Source organism: Trachemys scripta, chromosome 7 (assembly GCF_013100865.1).
Source record: "Trachemys scripta elegans isolate TJP31775 chromosome 7, CAS_Tse_1.0, whole genome shotgun sequence".
In the NCBI taxonomy this organism is placed as follows: Eukaryota; Metazoa; Chordata; order Testudines; family Emydidae; genus Trachemys; species Trachemys scripta.
In genome coordinates, this window is record NC_048304.1 from 114080584 (window position 1) to 114106184 (window position 25601).

At 41.7% G+C, this 25601-nt stretch overlaps 1 protein-coding gene across 6 annotated transcripts in view; it reads right to left on the bottom strand.

Moving 5' to 3' along the window:
• Positions 1–25601, bottom strand: part of ATRNL1 (attractin like 1) — a 1006335-nt gene that overhangs the window by 827658 nt on the left and 153076 nt on the right. For all 6 annotated transcript variants that reach the window (XM_034775239.1, XM_034775240.1, XM_034775241.1 and 3 more), the window contains exon 8: positions 10118–10373. In XM_034775239.1, the coding sequence (XP_034631130.1) occupies positions 10118–10373 (256 nt within the window). The remainder of the gene's footprint in view (positions 1–10117; positions 10374–25601) is intronic.

Here is a 25601-nt window from a genome sequence, read left to right on the forward strand (position 1 = left end):
GTAACTTAAGATAATTAAGTATGCCAGGTACTAAACACATAGTCAAGGTTAATTACTGCCCCTATCCTGCATCCTCATCAAATAGAATCAGGCATTCCAGATCCAGCTCTACTACTCTCATTTCCAGAAGACTGATCCAGTCTATAGCATGGTTAAATGCTTATGCTCATTAAGTAAAATCATACCCAAAGATGCTTCACATTCAGTCAGCAAAACACAGAAAAGCAGGTGAAGTCACAGACAACTCCCCCAAATATTAGAAGAATAATTTTCCATGAGGATGCCTGATGTTTAATTCTCATTGCATTACAATAAAAATATACTTCATAAATGTTCTGGAAACTAGGACTGTTGCTCAATCAAAGGGAGCAGGGGAAGGAACTGTTTACTTATCCTGTGCAATAACTGTAATTCTTCCAGATATGTATCCCTATGGGTGAAAAGATCAATTTCTTGCCAACCCCATCTCTGGAATATGTCCTGGAGGACCTGAGTATCCAGCTCCCATTTGGAGTCATGGGAGAAGTGTCTGCTGAGGGCATCCGCAGCAGTGTTCTGGATTCCTGGAAGGTAGGCTCTGAAATTTGGATGAGATTCACTATGAGTCAGTTCTAGAGCTTTATAGCTTCAGTACATCAGGAGGGGGGTCTTGCTCCTCTCTGCTTGTTCATGTAAAACATGCAGGGCATGTTGTCCATCATGAGCCTCATCACTCTTCCCCTGATCAATGGGAGAAAATGGAGCCAAGCATTCCTGACAATCCTGAGCTCCAATAGGTTGGTGTGGAGACTTGTCTTATAGGTCATCCATCTGTCCTGAACTGTGAGGGTATAAACATGGGATACATTAGTTAGACTTACGGACAAGGTTGGGCGGCAGAAAGGAACACCTGCACTGATGTGCAGTCGCTCTTTACACCAATTCAGGGAGTTCTTTACATGCAAGAGGACTGCCAAGGCATCTCTGGTAGGATAATAGGCAGTTCTCAACCAACCTTGGAAACAGCAACAGTGTAAATTTGCATGATTGGTAACAAAGATACATGCTGCCATATGACCAAGGAGCTGAAAAGACAGTTCCTTCTTGATGTCCTAGAGCTTCCCTGAAGCAACTTAACCAGTCCTGAGAGTTTCACAAATCCATCTAAAGGGAGGTACACACTGGCTGTCACTAAGGCCTCGTCTACACTGGGGGGGGTGGCGAGCTAAGTCTAAGTTACGCAACGTCAGCTACAAAAATAGCGTATCTGAAGTCGATGTACTTAGAGCTACTTACCACGGTGTCTTCACTGCGGTAGGATCAACTGCTGATGCTCCCCGTCAACTCTGCCTATGTTTCTCGTTCTGATGGAGTTCCAGAGTCGACAGAAGAGCATTCGGCAGTCGATTTATTGCATCTTCACTAGACACAATAAATCAACTCCTGCTGGATCAATCGCTCAGAGGTAAGTGTCGACATGCCCTCAAGTCCAAGTACACACTATGAACTGAATTCCCTGCACCGGTACTAACATAGATTTCTTTACTATTAGCTTAGGACCAACTCTTGGAACAGAGCAAAAGCCTTCTGAATGGAAGACAACACTGCCTCGAAAAAGCATCCTTTGAGAAACCAGTTGTTGAGGTACAGGAAGAGGACAATCACTTCCTGTAGAAAGCAAGTGGCCACTACCGCTAGAACCTTCGAGAACACCCTTGAAGCCAAAGAGAGACTGAAGAGAAGCACTCGGACCTGGAAATGATCTTGGCCTACAGCAAATCATAGGTATTTCCCGGGTGATTGGCTATATGGAAGTAGGCATCTTGGAGGACAAGGGACAAAAACCAATCCCTTTCCTCTAGAGCAGGAATTATAGTTATGAGAGTTACCATCCTGAATTTTGGGGGCTTCATAAACTTGTTTGGTTGTCTTAGATCTAAGATTGTCCTCCAACCTCCATCCTTTTTCAGTAGAATCCTTTGCCCCATAAAGGGAAGGAACCAGTTCTATCACTCCTAGTCAGAGGAGAAAGTCCACCACTTGCCTTAGTAGAAACTCATGAGAGGGGTCCTTTAAGAGGGACAGGAAAGGGGCGGTGGGAAGGGAGAGAGTCTCAAAGACTCGATGGTGTAACCTGAAGTTATGACCTCCAATACTCATTGTTCCCTGGTGATTCACTTTCAAGTCTGGTGGAAATAGACAATGTGGTCCCCCAAGGGAAGGAGGTGGGCTAAAGGTGCAACTGTAAAATCAGAGGAACAGGAGCATTCGAACCGTTGGCCAACCCATCAAAACTGCTGTTTAGATTATGCCTGTATGGTCGCAGAGGGCGGCTGGGCGACCCTCATCTTCCAAAAGCTGTGTCTCTTTCTGGGGATTATGGGGGGTCTTTTGTACCCTAAGAATTGAGCAGGGCACAATTACTGGGCAGTCTGTGCTCTCCTGAAATGCTTCTTGCTTGTAGGTGTATAAATGCCCAAGGAACATAGGATGGCCCTGGAGTCCTTAAGTGAGTGCAGGGAGTCATTCATAGTCTACAAGAAGAGTTTGTGACCAAAAGAGAGGTCCTCTATTGTATTTTGGACCTCTCTCAGTTATGCCCTGAGTTTAACTACCACCATAGAGATGGACCTGGCAGCAATATCTGAGGATGCATGAAGAGCTGTTCTGGCCAATAGCTGACCCTCAACAACAATAGATTGGAATTGTTCCCTGAAGTCCTGTGGCAGATGTTCAATAAAAGCTGCCAGCCTGCTGCAATTAGTAAAGTTATAATTAGCCATGGCTGCCTGATAATTCGCAATCTGAAATGGCAAGGCTGCTGACAAGTAAAACTTTTGTCCAAGGAGGTCCACTCATTTTTGGTGCTTTTCATCGGGGGTAGCCCCTAAAAATTGTGGTTTACCCCGCTCACTCACAAAATCCACCATGAGGGAATTGGTGGGGAGGGAAAAACGAAAAGTCAGAGTCCTGCTGGGACACATCACACTTCTTGTCAGCCCTTCTGCACATTGGAGGAATAGTGGCTGGTATCTGCCTTTCCATTTTAGCCAGATCCAACAGAGCCTCATTAATAGGTAGCACCACTCTGGAGGGTGTTGCTGACAGCAAAATGTCAAACAGCCTGTGCAGCTGGTCTCTGACTTACTCCAATGGAATCTGCAGAGTGTCTGCTACCCATCTAATGAAGTCGTGGAACTGTAGGCAGTCATCAACAATGAAAGGAGGAGTAAGCATGAGCACCTCATCCAGCGATAACAAAATTGGAGTTTCAGGGGTGACTTCTTCATCCGCCCTAGCTTCCAACTTCTCAAATACAGGGAGGATGTGGGATCCCAGTCTCCCACATAGATGGTACCAGTGATTTACCAGTCTCCCACATAGATGGTACCAATAGGCAGCCCAGGAGTCCCAAAATGGCCATTGAGGAGGTCCACGAGAGAGGTGTAGCATACAGGCTTAGTTCTATCATGTTTGATGTGCCATGAAGTCCTTCCTGCATGAGGGGCGATTGCCAAATAAAAGTATATAGGAGAAACCCCAACAGAAAGCCAGGAAAGTGACCAGGAATGCTCTTCTTCTTCCTCTCCCCTCTCCAGAAGTACGTGGAGCAGCCAATGAGGATGGAGGAGAGACATGTGACAGGGAGTGGTCACTCAGAGACCAGGACCCCAATACCATGAGATGCTTGGTACCTACAGCAATGGGGACTCTGGTTCATTCAAGACAGAGATCCCTCAAGTACTGGACCTCTTGTGTACCGGAAAAGATCCCAATAAAGACACCGCAGCTGAAGTCGTTGTGGCTGGAGTGGATGGTACCAGTAAAGCTGAGCATTCCACAGGCCTTCTTGGACTGATGTTTGCTCATGGGTACCGCTTGTACAGGCACTCCTAGATAAGTTACTTGCATTAGTACCAATGACTGAGTTAAGGCGCATGACTGCACCAATGGCGGAGCAGAATGCTCCATTGTCAATGACAAGGCCAAGCTAGATGGTACCTCGTGCTTGCCCTTACTACTGGAGGGTACAGATACCCTACAGTAGCCATGTTTTCTCTCCTTGGAGCTCTGGGATTTGCAGGCCCACCCATACCAAAGGAATACCTTTGCAGACCAAAGATGCAACCTGGTCTTTTCTGGAGCTGGCTCAGTAAAGAGTCCTACCTCCTCTTTTTCAGGAGTCTTCCCAGAGTGTTCCAAATGTTTACCCTTCTTATGGGAAGCATGTCCTGAGTTACATGGGATGCTGGGTCCACCTGGGGGCAGATGTACGGGGGGGAGGGGAGGGCTCTCTCCAGACCTAGCTCAAAGAGTGGAATGTTCCATTGCCAACAGTCCGAGCTGTATATCCCTGTTCTTCCTCTTGGGAGATATGGGACTCTCCCACTCAACAGACACACTTGGAGTGTCTGTTGCTCACTGGTATAGCCTCTTGGCAGGAGAGGCAACATTTGCTGCCTGGGGAACCAGGCATACCCCACCAGGAGAAGACAAACTCCCAGGGGAAAAAAGAGAGAGAAAAATAGCCCTGTCACCTAAATTAACTAATTATGCTAACAACAACACTAAACTAAACTAACTTCACAGAAGGAAAGAGAAAGGCCAAATATGCTCAAGGTGGAGATGCTAGTGTTACGTATGGGGCCGAGGCGGTAGAGAAGGAACTGAGGATAGTTGTCCACATCTTTCCTAGAGTATATGCCCAGAATTGGACACCTCACAAGTGCCAAATAGACCAGGACAATTACCTCCTGTATGTTACATACAATACTCCCATTAAGTATTTAAGTAAACCTGTCCTCCAAAGTGCTAGCAACCCCTTCCAGTTTGGTGTCATCTTCAAATATTATAAGTATACTCTCCACTCAACTATTCATTAGATTCACCCTCCCAGATTGACAGTGAACCATTAATAACTATTCTTTCAACAAATTGTGACAAACCATGTTGGCAATTACTTATCACCCTATTATCCTCTAGGTACTCACAAATTGTTTAATAATTTGTTCGAGTATCTTTCGGGTATTGTTGATTAGTCAGTCTAACTTCAATTTCCTGGGTCCTCTTCATTACCCCTTTTTAAGATAGGTACTATGTTTGCCCTTCTGCAGTCCTCTGGCACCTCACCCATCCTCCAGGAGTTCTCAAAGATAATTGCTGATGGTTATGAAATTGCTTCAGCTAGCTCTTTAAGTACCCTAGAATGAATTTCAGACTTGAGTACTTATAAATTACCTAACTACTAAGACTCCAAACTTGAGTACTTTTAACTTTTCTAAATATTCTTCAACCTGTTTTTTCCTTATTTTGGTTTGTGTTCCTTCCCCCTTGTTAATATTAATTGTGTTGGATATCTGGTCACCATTAACCTTTTCAGTGAAGACTTAAGGAAAATAGGTTTCAAATACCTCAGCATTCATTGTGTCATCCATTATCTCTCCTTCCAAGCCAAACAGAGAACCTACACTACCTTCCTTTCTCATTCTCTTGCTCCTAATATATTTAAAGAACCTCTTCTTATTGCCTTTATGTCCCTTGCTATGTGTAACTCATTTTTTGCCTTAGCCTTTCTGATTTTGCCCTACATGCTTGTGCTTTTTTTTTTTTTTTTTGCCCATGTTTCCACTTTTTATAGGATTCCTTTCTGATTTTCAGGTCATTAAAGAGCACCTGATTGAGCCATACTGGACTCTTACTATTCTTCCTACCTTCGCATCAGGATAGTTTGCAGTTGTGTCTTTGGTATTGTCCTCTTGACAAACTGCCAGCTGTCCTGAACTTCTTTATCCCTTAGATTTTCCTCCCAACGGGGCCTTACCTACCAGTTCTCTGAGTTTGTTAAAGTCTTCTTTTTTGAAGAAAAATCACTTCAATCTAAAAAGCAGAAGGCAATCTGTTATCAGTCCAAACAAATCTCTGTCATTTTTAAATAACTCCAGAAGAGACTTATTCAGAAATTTCCTTAGACATAAAGAGCTTTTTAAAACTTCAGTTAAAGCAAAACACGAAGATTATATTCACCTTGAGACTCACATTGAGATTCTTAGAAAGTTTATGAGGTATCACTAACCTAAAGCGAAATAAATTTCCCTGTGGACTAGCCCAGAAAAGCTTTATGGTGCAAGTTAGTAAAACCATCCATACAAAACTCCCCTCCTAAGATTTATAGGTTCCCAAAAAGCCATAACTCTAAGAATAGCAAGAAAGGGCAAAAGGAAGCTCCTTTGCTCCTGCAATGAGTCCAAAGGCAATCACATCACCTCCAGAGCAAAGAGTGGATATTCACACAATATTACACATTCACACAATGAAAATCTGAGTGCACAAAACGTCATGATTTTTAAACACACAATTTATTCTGTTTGAACAGAATATTACTTTTTTCTCGGGTATAGCTAATTTTACCTTATCCTACGCAGGGCTGGGTGCAGGAATTAAAATTTGACTGCTTTTGGAAGTGCACTTTCTGTGCCCCCACCACAACCCTCAAGGAGCTCGGTCTCCGTCGTGACCCCAGGGTCGGAGGAGTTTTGTGCCCCAGCCGATTATTGCGGGGGGGCGGGGGCTTCCGCTGCTTGCCGCTCCCTCTTGTGCACACCCCTGATCCTAAGGAGGGAACTCAAGCAGGGGGGAGGATTGGTGTGTTTTTCTGAGAAAGAGTGAGAGTGCATGCACACTTTATATCAACCTGATTTGTGATCAACAGTTGCACAGTACAGTGCTCATATAAGAAGTCAAGGGAGTCCCCAGATCACACGAATTAAGAAGCACATGCTAAAGTCAGTAACTAGACTTTTGAATGGTTCCTGATCCAAAGCCTACAGAAGTCAGGGCCTTAGTTCTAAAATGGATATGTATACCAGAATCCCACATCTGATTACTACAATTTATAGAAAGATCTAGAGGGATAGAAATTAGGTCACTAAGAATTTAACTGAAGATGGTCTAAGTGAGGTAAATTTTATATCAGACCTATTTATTTCAGTGTGAGTGTGGCGAGTGGTTGGAAAAGAGTTTATGTTAAAACCACCAAGAGCCAGTGTCTGAAGAGAATATAGCATCCACCCATAGGTGCTGGAACTAGGGGTGCTGCCGCACTCCCTGGCTTGAAGTAGTGATAACCAATTACACAGTTTCCGCCTTCAACACCCCCATTATAAAAATTGTTTCAATACCACGGCATCCGCCCATCAGTGAAAGCAGCACAATGTCAAATTCTAGAGTAGTCTGAATATTGGAAATAGGCAGAGAGAGGAAAAAATATATTTTCTTTTTACAAGGTCAGAAGCCTTTCTTTGTAACCAATTTCCTTTCTGAACAGGACATTAGAGAGTTCTACATAAATACATCTATCACTTGCCATACCTTCTGAGTTCCAAAAAGCAAGTCATGCTTAGTGCAAACCACCATCTGAAATTTCATGGTTAAAAATCATTTCAATGCTGCAAAGCTAGAGATAAATATTGAAATTGCCAAGGAATTTGGGGGGAAATTGCCACAGAATTCATTAACTATTGGTGGGGCACAAAAATAAGAGGTACTAAGGTGAAACAAAACACGAGGGTTATCTGCTGAAACTGAACAATTACAGCATACAGAGCAGATCCTAAAAACCACTGCTTGTGTGAATAACCCTTCCTCAGACAAGTAGTCTCATTCCTGTCAATGGGTTTTTATATGAAGACCTTATATTGCTACAAATCTACATTATTTTTTAATTCAATAATGGAATATATTTTCTATGAAAACACCCTCTTTCTCATTAATATTTTCTATAATTGGCAGACAAGCTAATATCTCTGAAAGGAAACTTACTAAATTGAGATTAATTCTGAACCATGATAACTGCCAGCAGTGCAAAATATATTTCTCCCCCACTCAGAGTTTATAACCATGGATTCAAGGTGGTTTTTTTTTTTAAACTTGCTTAGTTGTAGATAGTATTCTGTTTTATTAATCCTCTAAAAATATAGCCCTAACATAGTAAAGAAGCTGTAAAATGGAAAGAAGTCATGAATTTTAGCTCTAATGCCAACAATAAACTATCCAATAAACACTGAAATTTTCATTTACATTGCTAAGTGAGGCAAGAGGTCCTCACTACTACCACTACCACCACTTCATAATCAAACCAAACAACAACACATCATAGTTACTGTAAGATTTTCAAAACATGGAGTTTGGTACTTCTTCTCTGACCTTAATACTTAGAATTGATATACTATATTCAAGGTACTGTTAAACATTAATGATCATGCAGAAAACTACAGTAATTATCATGATTTATGTTTCTTATTTTACTTTGTGTTTTTCTTAAAACAGGTCTTCAATAAAAGGCATTCATTCTTGGAAGTTTTTTCAATGGACTTTGCCTTCTATAATTCAGTGTTATAGAGTAACTAGTGATTATTACTATTTTATGCAAACAAATAGTCAAGATTTAGGAGGCAATTAAAATTGACTAGCCTTGTCTTGTCTTGTGCAGATCTAGTAAGCATCCCTGATTCAAATTCAAAGAAATGTAGAGGAACACCTAGCTTGGAAGATAGAGACTGCAATTTTAGGAAAGTCTTAAGCAGCTGCATCAGAAATATCAACATGGATAGACTATATTATGGTAGTCTTCCACCCATTCTCATTCCCTTCTAGACATATTTGATATTGCTAGAAAAGATGTCAATATGGTCCTCAGAAATCATGCCAGGAATATAGTGGAAGCATTCTGTCACTGTAATGTAGACAGGTTGAGAGGCTTCATGCATAGAAGCCACAATTAAGCAAAACAGTTATGCTCATGCTTAAACTTTAAGCATGTGAGCAATCCCACTGAAGTAAAAAGACTAGTTCAGTGCTTGAAGTGAAGCATGTGACACCTTAGTGCTAGATGAAGCAAAAACTGAAGTCCTGCATTAACTATGCATTATTAAACTAAAACTATGCTTCTTGTGATCAGCTGAAAACTGGTGAACTATTTCAAATTGGCCAAGCACAACAGAAGACTTATTCCCTACCCAAAACAGCTTACATAAATGTATGCAGTTATATATCAGTGTCTCTCTCTCTCTCCCACACACACACACATATTATATATATATGTAAAATGAGACAAAATTCAAAGAAATTGTCCCAATACAAAAATACCACTTTGAACCTTTACATGTCTGAAGCTGCTGGTAAAAGTTCTTAACACACTCAATCTAGTAACCACTGTCTTGTTAAAAGAATTGTTAGGGACTCAGTTGAGTACCATAGAAAACAAGGAAGGAAGAATGTGAAGCAAGATTCTTCACATTCCTGTTTTCATTAAATAATTAATGTGCATATTAATTAGCTTTATTCTTAAAGATTATCATAAGGGCCATTTTAATATGGTATTCTAACTATTAAAAGAAAATGTTATGTGAAGTCTATAAAATGAAATATTAAGTTATTTACCATTATCTTATCTTATATTTGTTTACACTTAGAAGGGAACAAGTTTATCGGTGTCTAAAATATAAAATAATCCAGAAGCATAGCTAGATTTAGTGAAACAACAACAGAAGTTGTAGTGATTTATAGAAGTTGTGATTGATTTTATTTTCTATGGTAGTTGCCATTATACTCTAATATTTCTTACAATGCAATTGTAATCAGAATAATTATTAAATGTTGAAATTAAGAATGGGAAATACTACAGTAACATTAATTCTTGCAAGGGCAAAAATTTCAACATTGTTAAGGTGATTACTGTATACCGTGCTATTTATTAAACCTTCTTTTCAATAAACTTATGTCTGAGAAAATGTTGACAAACCTTACACACTATCATAACTCAATATATGTAAAATTGTTGGTTCTTACCCTTGCCTTACTTTGAGTACCCCAACCATGACTGTGATCACACCCAATCTACTCAATATTCCCAAAATAGGAACCAAACTCGACCAATTTTAAAAAACAACAACTGATTTTACATACGTTAAAAGAAAAAAGGAGCTACTTAGATCAAAAATTAAAGAAGAACAGCACAAGAGTTTTTTGAGCTTGCCAAATATATTTTATTCTTCTAAACCTAACAAGTTCATGATCGGTTAAAAATCAAGAAATGAAGCATCAATATAGGGCAAAAAGAAAGTATTTAAAAAGAACTCACTGATATAGTACTCTTGCACACTGCTTGTGTAACCATACACTGCAGAGTATCCAAAAATGATGATCATGACAACATCTCTGCTGTCCAACTCTACTATATGCGCTGAGTGACCCTCCACAGCATACTGTTGGCCATGTACAAGTATTGCAGGAATTTTGGTACTCCATGTTTGACTGTTTATGCTGAATATCCACAGCTCATCAGTGACATTCCCATTATTTGTTTCAATTTTGCCTCCATACATGTAGATGTCTTCCTATTAAAATTAGAGAAAAAAAGTGAAGTTAAAGTCACATCCAAACTGCATTATTACTACACCATATAAAAGAACGTAAGTGAACAACCTCTTATAAATACTTAAAAACAGACTATGTTCATCAGCTAATTATCAGCCCTGCTTCCAAACACAGCCCCTTGAGCTAAAGCAAAAATGATGTTAAAAAGAATATTTCACCAGAACGAACCCTAATAAAGTGAAAAATAAGACAAAAATCAATTTCAAATATGGATATTTCACGGACAAATTTTAAAGATCTAGGCACTTTTCACACTCGTTAAAGCTCTCTCGTCAGAGTTCTGAAACATTTTTAAGTGACTTTTTTGAAATGTGTACAGAGATTTCAACTTTCTCTCCTATCCCCTGCAGCATAATTTAAGGCTATAGCTACACTACAACCTGGGGGGTTGATTCATAGTTCCCATGGACATACTCATGGCTAATTCTCATCTGAGCTAGCATGCTAAAAATACCTGCAATAGCACAGGCAATGGCAGCAGAAGTACGGGTTAGCCGCCCTGTGTACGTAACCCTGGGGTTCAGGCAGGTTTGTACTTGGGACAGGTAGCCTATGCCACTACTGCCACTGCCTGCACTACTGCAGCCACCCCACTATTTTTTGGCATGCTAGTCAGATGCTCACTGGAGAGTCACATCTGAGTTGAGGTTGTTGGGGAAGTTAATGCTGGTTTAACTGGTGATCTTTCTGACTTGAGCTACTTCAGTGCTAAGCTAATGATTTTTTTTTGAGACATACATTTTTACAGATGCAAAGTAAATATCTTCATATCAGAGACAAATTCAGAATGTAAGTACAAATCTTTAAAAACCTTTGTGTAATGAAAGTATGTATTACAGATCATTAGCCTTTATTTGCAAATACCATATATTAACATTTCAATTTTTCACTACAAGTTGTTATATTATTTGTTCAGAACTCAACATACACAGCTCAAACCAACCACAGTTAGAGAGTTTGTGAACAGTAATAATTAAACTGAATTTAGGTCTAATCAATAAACATTTATAACCCAATAAGAAAAAAAAAAAGGATTTCTGTAACATTTGTGGTCAGGATTTCCTATCAAGATACTACAAAATCAGGTTTTCAAAATTACATATTATTCCCATGGAGACTGATTTACAACTCAGAGTAAAACAGCAAAGGAAAGAAAAGCTTTAAAAAAAAAAAAAAAAAAAAAAAAAACTCCGACAAAGGGGTAGGAGGGCAGGTAATGAAATGGACTTGAGCAACACATCTCTAAGAACAACAGTTATGAAAGGTAGGTAACCTTTTTTTCTTCTTTGAGTGCTTGCTCATGTTAATTCCATTCTAGGTAACTCACAAGCAGTATCCCTAGAGTTCATAGATGTATGGCTTGTAACACGGAGCATTGTCTCGGGCTTGCTGTGTAAGCTCATAGTGAGACGCGAACATATGTATGGAGACCAAATGTCAGCCCTGCAGATATCTGAAATTGGCACATGGGCCAGGAACGCTGCTGATGAGGCTTGTGCTCTAGTTGAGTGGACGGTTACAATCGCTGGTGAAGGCACCTTTGCCTGATGATAGAATCGGATGCAGGCTGTGATCCAAGATGAAATTCTCTCTATCTGCCACCGCAACAAACAACTGTGTCAACTTATGAAATGGCTTGGTCCTCTCGATGTAGAAGGCTAGCGCTCTCCTGACATCCAGGGAGTGCAACCTACATTCCTCCTCAGACTTATCAGGCTTTGTGCAGAAGACTGGCAAGAATATGTGCTGGCTTGTGTGAAATTGCCAAACCACCTTGGGCAGGAAAGCCGGATGTGGCTGCAACAGGACCTTGTCCTTGAAGAACACCATATAGGGCGGCTCCGATGTAAGCACCTTAATCTCAGAGACCCTTTGGGCAGAAGTTATCGCCACCAGGAATGACACCTTCCAGGAGAGCAGAAGAAGGGAACAGGACACCAAGGGCTTGAAGGGAGCTTTCATGAGCTGTGCGAGTACCAGATTCAGGCCCCACGGAGGGACTGGATCCTGGAATTAAGGGTAGAGCTGCTCCAGACCTTTTAAGAACCAGACCGTCATGTTATGAATGAAGACTGATCTGCCCTGGAATGGAAGGTGAAAGGCTGACATAGCAGCCAAGTGGACCTTAATTGACGAAAGGGACAAACTCTGAAGCTTGAGATGTATACGGTAGTCCAGGATCAGCTGCAGTGAGGCCAACTCAGGCCTAATGTCTTGGGCCGAGACCCAGCATGTGAATAGTTTCCATTTGGCCAGGTAGGTTGCTCTAGTGGAGGACTTTTTACTCTCCAGTAGGACCTGTTGGACATCGGAATGGAGAGACCACTCATGTCGAGATGAGATGGTTCTGCTGAGGTGATCTGCCAATACGTTCCTGGTTTCAGGGAGGAGTGCTGCCACGAGATTAATGGCATGCTGCACACAAAAGTCTCATAGTCTGAGGGCTTCTTGGCAGAGGGCTGATGACCTGGCTCCGCCCTGCTTGTTGATAGAAAGCTTCATGGTGGTGTTGTCCGTCAGGACTTGAACCACTTTGCCTTATAACTGGGACCGAAAAGCCAGGCAGGCCAGGTGAACCGCCCTGAGCTCCCTGACATTTACGTGGAAGGAGCAGTCGACTCCCAACCAGCGGCCCTGTGTACTGAGCTCGCCCAGATGGGCTCCCCAGCCTAGCTCCAAGGCATCGGACACCAGAGTCCACAACAGGGCCGTGAAGGGGACTCCCTGCAACACCGATGCGGGGTCCAGCCACCACACCAGGTCCAGGTATTGCCTGTTGGGGATGTAGACCGACACCAACCACACCTGCAGTGGCTGGAGGCGATGCCGGGCATGACAGACAAGTACAAGTAGCCATGTGGCCAAGCAGCCTTAGGCAAGTGCGGACAGTTGTGAGCGGGTGGCCCCTCACCTGGGAGATTACATCTAACATGGCTCAGAAACAGGTCTCCAAAAGGAATGCCCTGGCCCACATGGAATCGAGAACCACCCCAATATGCATTGCACTGGTACAAGGGTCGATTTCTTTTCATTCAATAACAGGCCCAGGTCGCAGCATATGGACCGCAGCGGATCGAGGCTGCTCTGCACGTGATCCCACGATCTGCCCTTGATGAGCCAATCATCGAGATAAGGATAGACCTGGACCCCTCGCCTCAGGTAAGTGGCTACACGGGCAATGCATTTTGTAAAGACCCGCAGGGCTGAGGAGAGGCCAAAGGGGAGCACCAAGAACTGGAAATGGCGCCGACCCATAAAATGGAGAGACTGTGCCTTTGGAAGATAGAGATATGGAAATAAGCATTTTTCATGTCGAGAGCGGCATACCAGTCTCCCAGATCCAGTGAGGGAATAATGAAAGCCTGGGACGTTATGCAAAACTTCAACTCCTTGAGACACTTGTTGCGTTGTCGCAAGTCCAGAACAGGACATAGGCCCCTTTTTGCCTTCGGAATCAGGAAATAGTGGCAGTAGAAACCTTTCCCTCTCATTTCCTCAGGGACCTCCTCCACTGCCCCCAGTTATAGGAGGTTGTTTACCTCCTGAACGAGGAGATGCTCATGAGAAGGGACCCTGAAGAGGGATGGGAAAGAAGGAGAATGGCCAAAAACTGAAGGTTGTAGCTTAGTGACAATTTCTAGCACCCAACGGTCTGTGGTGACTCTCAACCAGACCGAATGGTAGGAATGGAGATGATTGAGGAAAAGATGGGGCAGATCCGGGGAGGTGACCGCGGTGTCACTCTCGAGCGTACCCTCAAAACACCCACTTCTGGCCCCCGTTGTGCTTCACCAGATCAGGCTGCGCAGGCAAGTGGGAGGAGGAAAGGTGGTCTCAGAAAGGTTGCAGAAACCTGAAAACTTTCGTAAACATCAAAGGATGAATGGGCCAATAGTTGTGTGTAAGTGTTAGTATATGAAGTCAAGAATGTATATTTTTTTAAATAGAGCTGGTTGGAACCCAGAATTTCCATTCCAGGGGATATTCCCAAATTTATAATTTTTTGCATACCAAATCCGAACAAAAAATAGAAATTTCCCAAAGGGAGCCAGCTAGGCTATCTGCCAGTAACGAAGTCAGTTGGGGAGCTAAGCAGTCCAGCATCCTAGTTTCTTCCAGCCTAGCAAGCTGGCAGACAAGTCAGCAGAGAGGCAGGCTAGGTGGGCCTCCGACTCTCCTGATTTCCATCAAAAGTTTTGACAGAATCAACACGTTTCCATAGAACATTTGAAATGTATGGAATAAGCATTTTTCAATAGAAAACTGTCTTGTCAGAAATGTTTTGACCAGTTCTAATTATAAAGGAATGTAACAAAAGTTGTATGCTCTGAAAATAATAAATAGTGCCTCTTCTAGGGGTCTTGCGACATCAGCTGATATATAAACCAAGTGATAAAAATCACATTTCTCATGGCTAGAAGGAAAATGAGAATGAGACCTTTTACAGTGACTTGATGGATTTGTGGATAGAAATGTTCTTACAGAAAGAGTGGGCACTGAAGCTCAGTTAGTCAGCAGGTTGTGAAAAACATTACTCAAACACAGAAGACGGACTTTGAAAATAGGTGAGCTGACCTGACACTATTTGAAAAAACTGCTAGAGGGAACTCTGAGTTTTATGGTTGCAAGAATTACCTTAATTTTTTTTGCTTTATTTGCTATAAATATATTCTTTTAAGAGTTTGGCCTGATAATAATCCAATGAAGTATGTTGTTATTAAGTAAATATGGTTGCTCAGGGTTTTTCCCATTGAATTTTCTATTACAAAAGAGCAAAAGCCACCAAGAGTAATAATCAGATGAGCAAGCGCAACATCCCGAGTGAGAAACAACAGAAAATACTTTTCATAAAAGAGATTAAAATTTTATAAAGGAGTCTCACTTTGACAAAATAAACATATGGTAAAGGAGTAATTTAAAAACAGCTATTAAATAGAAACAATTGACTCTGACTAGTGATTTTAGATGCTTAACTTGAAGTTGACTGCAGAGCAGGTGCTCAGCACAGTCTAAAAAGCATGCCCCTTTAAAGTGCCTCCTGATGTAGCCCCAAAAAAAAGATGCACCAAAAAATCACTAGTCACATTGGAAATCTTGGTCTGTGTAAAATCTCCAAGAGCCATCCACATATAAATGGCAGTACTGCTATTAGAACTCAAGATTTCCCTACATCCAGCCATGTTCTCTCTGCCCCAGGCCTTGCAATATCAGAGAGTGGCTTACATGTGACTTTCCTTCTAAAAGACCAGTTCCTATTAGTTGTGGTAATTGTAGATGGAAACTCTGACAATGTGAAAACTCTGCCGATATATTAAAAAAAAAATCTAATTTGGTGGATTGACTAGAGAAGATAGGGTTAGAAAGAGGAGAGGTGGGGTTTAGTACATTGTCTAGAGATGAACAAGAAATCAACATGGATCAAAATGAAATAAGCATGTATCATTTCCTTTTCTATTTACTATTTGTTACATCAGTGAAAAAATGTAAAGTAAAAAAATATTTGAAACCACCAGGCTCTCCCCACTGATATTTATATATATGCAATTAGTTCTACCTGAAAATCAGGTCACAGAGGGACGAATCCGAAGTAACGTGAATTTAAGCCAACAGAAACTTAAAATCCAGACTGAGGAGGGAATTAAGATAGAGCAACTATAAGTTGGTTTTGGACTGTTTTAAAGCTTGTGAGATTTTCTTTCTTTAAGGGTTTGATCCTAAAGCACCATGAAGTCAATGGGAGTCTTTCCACCAACTTCAATGGGCTTTATGAATCAGGCCCTAAATGTTGCTCTTATTCAGAGAGTGACTTGCTGCTTGACCTGGATTGGTCAGACACTTAGAATTAGTTATGAAGAATCAATAGAGAAAGTAGTAGTCTAGTCAGAATAAGTCTCAGAAACAAGACTGGAGAAAATGAAATATATTCTAACCTAGAAACCAGGTTCTAATAAAAGCCTGAGGAAAGAAACACCAAAACTGACCAACCTAGAGAGAAGAAATCAGTCAAGTTCTCCAACTTTGAATATGATCTATATTATAAATATGACTATATATGTATATACCATACATGTATATAATTATGGTCACCCATAAAAATCTGCCACTTTAATGTAACACCTTAACTAAATAAAGCTTACCATGTTATTCATAGTATGAAGAGTATTTCCTATAGTAATAAGGAAGCAATACATAGAAACAACAGATAATGAACCTTTTCTATAAATTTAAAGTAAAATTGGCCAATTTGTAAGGGTGACCACTCTTTGTGAACACATATCAAAGCTTTAAAGGGGACAATCCCAGCTAACTATAAATTGAGTGCCTGGAAAAGATTTCCTTGCCCACATAACTATAAAAATTATCCCCAAACTGGACCTTTGGACTTGGCAGAATTCAGGAATGGAGGCATGAAAGCGGCTTTAAGCTACTTTCCTTCCCCCACCCCCAACTTTGCTGTGAAAGGGTCACTAGGTCAGTGCTGAAAGTACAGTTTAAAGCAACCTCAGGGCTTTGTGATGCCAGAATGGAGACCAAATTTGGCACATGATGGGATCTCAATTTATTAGAAATGTATGTAGAAAAATTGTAAAGGGTAAAACTACAAAATTAAATTGATTTAGAAATGAAAAATTTTAAGTCTCCTGAAAGAATCCCACTGTTTGTGCGTAAGTGGAAGTTATGCACATAATATAATAGGGCTGTCAAGCGATTAAAAAAATTAGTCGTGATTAATCGCATGATTAATCGCACTATTAAACAATAGAATACCATTTAAATATTTTAGATATTTTCTACATTTTCAAATAATTAATTTCAATTACAACAAAGAATACAAAGTGTACAGTGCTCACTTTATATTTAATTTTGATTGCAAATATATGCACTGTAAAAAAAATTAAAAAATTTTATTTTTCAATTCACCTCATATAAATACCATGGTGCAATCTCTTTATCATGAAAGTTGAACTTACAAATGTAGAATTATGTACCAAAAAAACCTGCATTCAAAAATAAAACAATGTAAAACTTTAGAGCTTACAAGTCCACTCAGTCCTACCTCTTGTTCAGCCAATCACTCAGACAAACAAGGTTGGTTACAATTTGCAGAAAATAATGCTGCCTGCTTCTTGTTTATAATGTCACCTAAAAGTGAAAACAGGCGTTCACATGGCACTGTTGTAGCTAATGTTGCAAGATATTTACGTGCCACATGCACTAAAGATTCATTTGTCCCTTCGTGCTTCAACCACCATTCCACAGGACATGCTTCCATGCTGATGACGGGTTCTGCTCGATAACAACCCAAAGCGGTGCAGACTGATGCACATTCATTTTCATCATCTGAGTCAGATGCCACCAACAAAAGGTTGATTTTCTTTTTTGGTGGTTCAGGAACTGTAGTTTCTGCATCGGATTGATGCTCTTTTAAGACTTCTGAAAATATGCTCCACACCTAGTCCCTCTCAGATTTTGAAAGGCACTTCAGATTCTTAAACCTTGGGTCGAGTGCTGTAGCTATCTTTACAAATCTCACATTGGTACCTTCTTTGCGTTTTGTCAAATCTGCAGGGAAAGTGTTCTTAAAACAAACAGCAACATATGCTGGATCATCATCCAAGACTGCTATAACATAAAATATATGGCAGAATGTGGGTAAAACAGAGCAGGGGACATACAATTCTCCCCCAAGAGTTCAGTCACAAATTTAATTGATGCATTGTTTTTTTAAACGAGCATCATCAGCATGGAAGCATCTGGAATGGTGGCTGAAGCATGAAGGGGCATATGATTGTTTAGCTATATCTGGCACCTAAATACCTTGCAATGCTGGCTACAAACATGCCATGCAAATGCCTGTTCTCACTTTCTGGTGACACTGTAAATAAGAAGAGGACAGTATTATCGCCTGTAAATGTAAACAAACTTGTTTGTCTTAGCGATTGGCTGAACAAGAAGTAGGACTGAGTGGACTCGTAGGTTCTGAACTTTGACATTGTTTCATTTTTGAGTGCAGTCAGGTAACAAAAAAATCCTACATTTGTAAGTTGCACTTTCAAGACAAAGAGATTGCACTACAGTACTTGTATGAGGTGAATTTAAAAATACTATTTCTTCTGTTTATCATTTTTACAGTGCAAATATTTGTAATCAATTACAACAATTTGATCTCAATTACAACACAGAATATGAGATATATATGAAAATGTAGAAAAACATCCAAAATATTTAATAAATTTCAATTGGTATTCTCTTGTTTAACAGTGCGATTAAAACTGCGATTAATCGTGATAATTTTTTTTTGAGTTAACTGCAATTAATTGACCGCCCTAAATATAACAGGAGAGACTGAAGAGACCTTTACATGTACTCTTATAATTGTTGTCCCTATTCTTTAGTTATTTGAAATATGAATGAAATTGTGCATGAACACTTATTTTCTGATTACCATTAAAGATTTCATGAGAAACTGAAATAAAAAGGAGATGTTTAAAAGGTTTTGTTAAAAGTTACAAATAAATTTAAATAAGTGAATTGCTGAAACAGTCATTCAAGGGATTATTATTCCTTCTAATGAAGGAAAGTCTGAAATATACTGAGTACTTACAAAAGTTTTTGTTTCCTTAAACAAGTTTTCCCATGTTTTATACAGTACTTCAAATTCAGGCAAAAGCTGATAAACTAATCACCTGGAGCTCAGAAAAGAAGTATTTAGATTATTTTCCTGGTCAGAAAACTATAGCAATGAACATGATGTAAAAATTTAGTTGGATAGTTACTGAAAGAAATAGTCTTTGAGACAAAGGAGTTCAGATAACTGGCAAAAGGGCAGTGTTGGCGATTCTCCCTCTGAATTACCTGGTGCTCAAATAAAAATAGAAAAGATTAATTAACCCATCTTGCTCTCACATTTCCAGGTGCCATACATCTTTGACTATAAGAAGAGATTAACAGGTGACATGATGTTATTATCTGACAGTTAAGATAAAACCTGTTCAACAAGTTGAAAAATCAGTTCATGTGGAAAGTTAATGGCTATGCTTGAAAAGAAGGCATACAGCAGCATCCTCTCAGGAGGAATCATTTTGTTTGTTCCATATCTTCAGGGCTGTTTTTCTTGTCAGATGTGGAGGAAACAAAGCTTTCTACAAGTTTGATAAAACTTTTCTATGGAAAAAAAATCTATTATGAAAGCAGTTATTTGCTTTAGTTTAAACAATACTGAATAAGAATCTCATACACTGAAAGTTTAATCTTTTGGTATTGAATATTTTATTGTTGTGACACTGACAAATGGTCAACTTGGGTATGACCCATAACAACAAAAGGCACTGAAATGTAATCAAGACAATCTACTTGTATTTGAATTTCAAAGAAGTCGTAAATCAGGAATCATTAGCTCGTATTTGTAGTAATAGAAATCAAGGGTAGATGCTAAGTGTATTGGTCTATGTTTATCCATCTCTTGTTAAAAGAACAGGAGTACTTGTGGCACCTTAGAGACTAACAAATTTATTAGAGCATAAGCTTTCGTGGACTACAGCCCATTTCTTTGGATGCATATAATTGGGCTATAGCCCACGAAAGCTTATGCTCTAATAAATTTGTTAGTCTCTAAGGTGCCACAAGTACTCCTGTTCTTTTTGCGGATACAGACTAACACGGCTGCTACTCTGAAACCTATCTCTTGTTAGAAATTTAACAATGTAATCAGATTATCTTGCAGACAATTCCCTTTCATATCTTAATGGCCCTATATTATGTATGCAAATGGCTCAGTTAACCTTAAGATCAAAGATGTAAGATACTGCAGGAACTAATATTATTATTTATATTATCTTCAGTTTAATTATCTATGCTATAATGAACTGTCTTGATAGTTTGAATGGCTAATTGCCTTATGTTAATGAATAAAAGTAGTTTATCTGTGTACACATAGGAAATAGAAGAGTACCTTCAAAGCAACAATATGGACCACCTATTCTTCATTGGCAAAAGGTCCTGCTGTGACAATTGCTGTCAAGAGCCTTATCAGCTTGCTAGAAGACTATAAAGGAAAAGCTCCAGTCTTGTTTTTTTTTAAAACTCAGGTCTGCTTAAACTTTAACAGGGAAGGTCTAAGCCACAAGACTGAGGGCTCCAGGTTTACTCTGGATTTACCCTGGAATTCTCATGGAAGAATTTGAACAAACTCTAAATCTGGACTGCCCACTGAACTATAACCTTTTAAATTGATTCCAGAAAAACTTTTACAAATATGCAGCCTCACCATCTCTGCTATGAAACTTTTCACATATCTGTATGTATACTGATCTCTTAACCACTACAATTCTCTTCCTTTTTCCTTTTATTATTAAAATCTTTATAGTTTTAATTACTAAAGGATTGGCATCTGCATGATTATTGGGTCAGATCTAAAACTAATATTGACCCAGGGATCAATGTCTGGTCCTTTGGGACTGGTGCACCTAACATATGGTGAATCTGGTTTTCAGTAACCACTCAGTTGGACTTGGATGTCTAGATGGGAATCAAGGGCTGAGATGCTTAAAGGAAGCTGTATTTGGCTTCTTGGTGATCAGTGTGGTATTACAAAAGCTGTTTGGTTACTGATTTGGTGAATATAATTATAGAATAAAACACCAGTTTGAGGGATTATCTGACCTATTCCTTGCAGTTTGCCCTGAGCAAGCATTCACTGTGTGGCCCCTCCAGGGACTCAGGCACAACTGTATTGCATCTTCTGTAAAATGCTGTACACTTTAAGAGCACTGTACCTGTAAATGAATGGTTTTTATCAGTAGCATGAGATTAAGATTGATGGACTTTGTATCTATGTGAAAACTATCTATGTGGAGAGGCAAAATTAGTCCTATTGTGCGGTAAATGTCTAATATCTGAAACTGTTGTATGCAGTGTTATTGTAGCTGTGTCGGTTCCAAGATATTAGAGAGACAAGGTGGGTGAGGTAATATCTTTTGACTTGAGGAAGAATTCTGTGTAGCTCAAAAGCTTGTTTCTTTCACCAACAGAAGTCGGTCCAATAAAAGATATTACCTGTTTAATATCTAAATGAATTATAGGTAGTTAAGGAGAAAAAAAATGTTTGTTTCCCCCCCTTTAACTGGAGAGGTTTTAATTGGCCCTTGAACTGTGTGTAATTGGCCCTTGAAATGTGTGTTAACTACTTAGGCTAAACGATCTGTTCAACCTCGCATTTAACTATGACACTATAGATATGTCTACACTACAATTAAAAACTTGCGGCTGGCCCATGCCAGCTGACTCAGACTCTCAAGGCTCAGGCTAAGAGACTGTTTAATTGTGCTATAGACTGTCAGGATCAAGTTGGAAACCAGGCTTTAGTATTCTGCCATGATGGGAGGGTCCCAAAGCTAGGGCTGAAGCCCAAACCAGAATATCTACAGCATAATTAGCCTGAGCCCTGAAAGCCTGAGTCAGCTGGCATGGGCCAGCCACGGGTATCTAACTGCAGTGTACAACATACCCTCTGAGTACATTTCCCAGACCTGAAGAAGAGTTCTGTGTAAGAGCAAAAGCTTCTCTCTCTTACCAATGGAAGTTTGTTCAATAAATGATATTATCTCACCCACCTTGTCTCTCTAATATCCTGGGACCAACACAGCTACAACACTGCATAGAACTAAATTATTCAAATAATATAAAAAAAGCTCAAGATTTGAAAAAATAAATATGACTAGAGATCATGAAAAAGAAATCTAAGGTGGATTGGTTTGCCATCAGCTGAGCTTGCTCTAAGGGTATGGCTACACTTGCAGATGTAGAGCGCTTTGCGTTAAACCCGCCTTCGGAGAGCGCAGTAGGGAAAGCACTGAAGTCTGTCCACACTGATAGCTGCAAGCACACTGGCGTGGCCACATTTGCAGCACCTGCAGTGGCACTGGGAGCGATGCATTATGGGCAGCTATCCCACAGAGCACCTCTTTCCATTCTGGTGCTGTGGCTTGTGGAAAGGGGACAGGGGAGGCGGGGCATTCTGGGTCCTGTCCCAACGCCCCGTAATGCATCGGTTCGCAACCCAGCAATCCCTCTGCTTCCGTCCACATTTGGCGCCATCTTTCAACGTTTTTTGTGCTGCATGCTCTGTCTTCCCTTTCGGTCTGTGGGAATGGAGCCTGAACTGCTGAGGAATTTGCTGACGAGTCCCACCAGCACATCACGTTTGGCACTTGAGTTACTCCTTAAGATCCAAACTGACAGTGAGGACTCCGACGATATCGACTCGAGTAGTGCATACAACACAAGATTGCTTATGGCATTCACGGACATGCTTACCACCGTGGAACGCCACTTTTGGGCTCGGGAAACAAGCACTGAGTGGTGGGATCACATCGTCATGCAAGTTTGGGATGACGAGCAGTGGCTGCAGAACTTTCAGCTATTGCAATCTGGAAGCTGGCAACTCCAAACAGCTACTGATCAATCGTTAACAAGTTTGGAGTGGGGAAGTCAACTGTTGGAATCACGTTGATGCAAGTTTGCAGGGCCATTAATCGCATCCTGCTCAGAACCACCATGACTCTGGATAACGTGCATGACACTGTGGCTGGCTTTGCACAAATGGGTTTCCCAAACTGTGGAGGGGCGATAGATGGCATGCATATTCCAATTCTGGCACCAGCCCACCTAGCCTCCGAGTACATTAATCGGAAGGGCTATTTCTCTATGGTTCTCCAGGCGCTTGTGGATCACCGTGGGACTTTCATTGACATTAACACAGGCTGGCCCAGAAAGGTGCATGACGCACACATCTTTCGGAACACTGGCCTGTTCAGGAAGCTGCAAGCTGGGGCTTTGTTCCCAGACCAGAAGATCACCGTAAGTGAAGTCGAAATGCCCATTGTGACCCTTGGAGACCCCGCTTACCCCCGCTCATGAAACCCTACACAGGGAGCCTTGACAGCAGCAAGGAGCTGTTCAACAACAGGCTGAGCCAGTGCAGAATGACTGTGGAGTGTGCTTTTGGCCATTTAAAGGGCCGCTGGCACTCTCTGTATGGGAAGCTGGACCTGGCTGATGACAGCATCCCCATGGTTATATCCGCGTGCTGTACCCTCCATAACATTTGTGAAGGGAAGGGTGAAAGATTCACGCAGGCATGGACCTCGGAGGTTCAACACCTGGAGGCTGAATTTGAACAGCCAGAGAGCAGGGCTATTAGAGGGGCCCAGCACAGGGCTGCAAGGATTAGGGATGCCTTCAGGGAGCAATTTGAGGCTGAAAGCCACCAGTAATGTCTGGTGCCCTGCATGGAAGTGAACTGCAGTGGTTCCAATGTTAGTAGGAATCTGAGTTTGCTATGCTGACTTGCAGTGCCTGTTGCTTTCCTGGGCTAAGGTATCTTTTACTTTATGCAATAAAATAGAACGTTTTCAAAGCCAGAAAATTCATTTATTGAAAAGAAACACAACTGCTTGGGAAACAGAAAGTGCAAGGGGTTGGGGTGGGGAATGGTACAATCACAGATTTGCATATAACCTGTTATCATACTCAGCCTTCCGGTCTGGAGTGCTGTGCAGTGAGTGCTGCACTTCAGGATGGCTATACTGCATGGTGATTGGGGTTGAATGCAGTGGGTAAGGGTCGAAGTTTTCAGGGCTCGGTGGTGAAGCTACAGCTGTTGGAGGCAGCTGGTAGTGATAAGAACCCAGATGTTGGTGAAAGTGGGTTGGAGGTGACATGGGAGCAAAAGAGCTGGAACAAGGGCTGCGGGGCGGGGGGCTGGCGGGCGCGGTAGTGCTCTGCCTGCGTGGCTGCAAGCGCCTGGCTCGAGTACGCTTGGCACTCCATGATGCTTATCAGCCGATCTGTGCTTTGCTGCCAAAGCTCCGAGTTTTTGTGCCGGCCATCCACATTCTGCTGGTGAATCCTCCTTTCACTCTCCCTCCACACCTGCGCTTTAGATTCTCGTTAAGTGACTGCTGCAGTACTTCATACAACATGTCTTCTTTGCTTCTACGTGGCCTCTTCCTGATTCTTTGCAGTCTCTCGGCTGGTGAAAACACGGACGGCTGAGATCTCAAGGTTGCATCTGTAAAGGCAAAATGCAACATTAACAGAGGCAGCATTGTTCACACCAGACAGAGCAACGATTCCCCTGTACTTAAGGAGGGCAAGCACAGTCTACACCAGGGGTCGGCAACGTTCGGCATGCAGCTCGCAAGGGTAAGCACCCTGGCAGGCCGGGCCAGTTTTATTTACCTGCTGACGCGGCAGGTTCGGCCGATCGCAGCCCTCACTGGCCGCGGTTCGCCGTCCCGGGCCAATGGGGGCGGCAAGAAGCCACGGCCAGCACATCACTCGGCCCGCCAGGGTGCTTACCCTGGCGAGCCGTGTGCCGAACGTTGCCGACCCCTGGTCTACACAGTAGCATAATTTTCCCGTCTCAAAGCGAGTGCATGTAACCCACAGGAGCCACAAAATGGTAAGCACAGGGTCAAGGGGGACTAATTCTTTCATGGCTGTACTGTCCTCTGGGTTTCTGTGCCTTGAGGAGAGCCAACAGCTGCAGGGGGCCCCACTGCCAACACTGTCCCCACATTTTCCACAGGATTCATCCTGTTGAGGGTGACCTGGGAAGCAAGGGAGGGTCTTCTACTACAATGCAGCTTCCTCCCTGGCCCATATGCAGCTTGCCTGTGTGCAGCAATGGTCCCACTCCCCTTCACGGCACAGTAACGCGGACATGTTAGCCTGACTCGGACAAGGACCACAGTGGCTCTCCCAAGAAACCTGCGCAAGCGCATTGCCCAAGTTCTCACTGAGACCTTTGAAGAGATCACTGAGGCCGATTACTACAATGTTAGAGAGCACATCAACACCCTATTCTGCATCTAGGCATGCATGCAGCCCTAACCCTCCTTGCCCCAAGAGCCCGCACCGAATAACTTCCTTCCCAAAATAAAAGCCATTTACCGGGAACCTCCTCTGGTGTTTGTCCTTCCCCAAGCACCGGCTGCCGCGACTGGCTACCTTACTCCTGGCTTGAGAACAGCTCCTGGCTTCATGCATCTAGGGATTTTGCCGTGTCTTCCTCCACCTCAGCACCCCACTCCCGCTTTGCTCCTCCTCCTGCCTTGTTGGACTGGGCTCTGAAGTGTCCATGGCGGTACTTGGAGTGGAGGTGGTATCACGTATCAAGTATCATG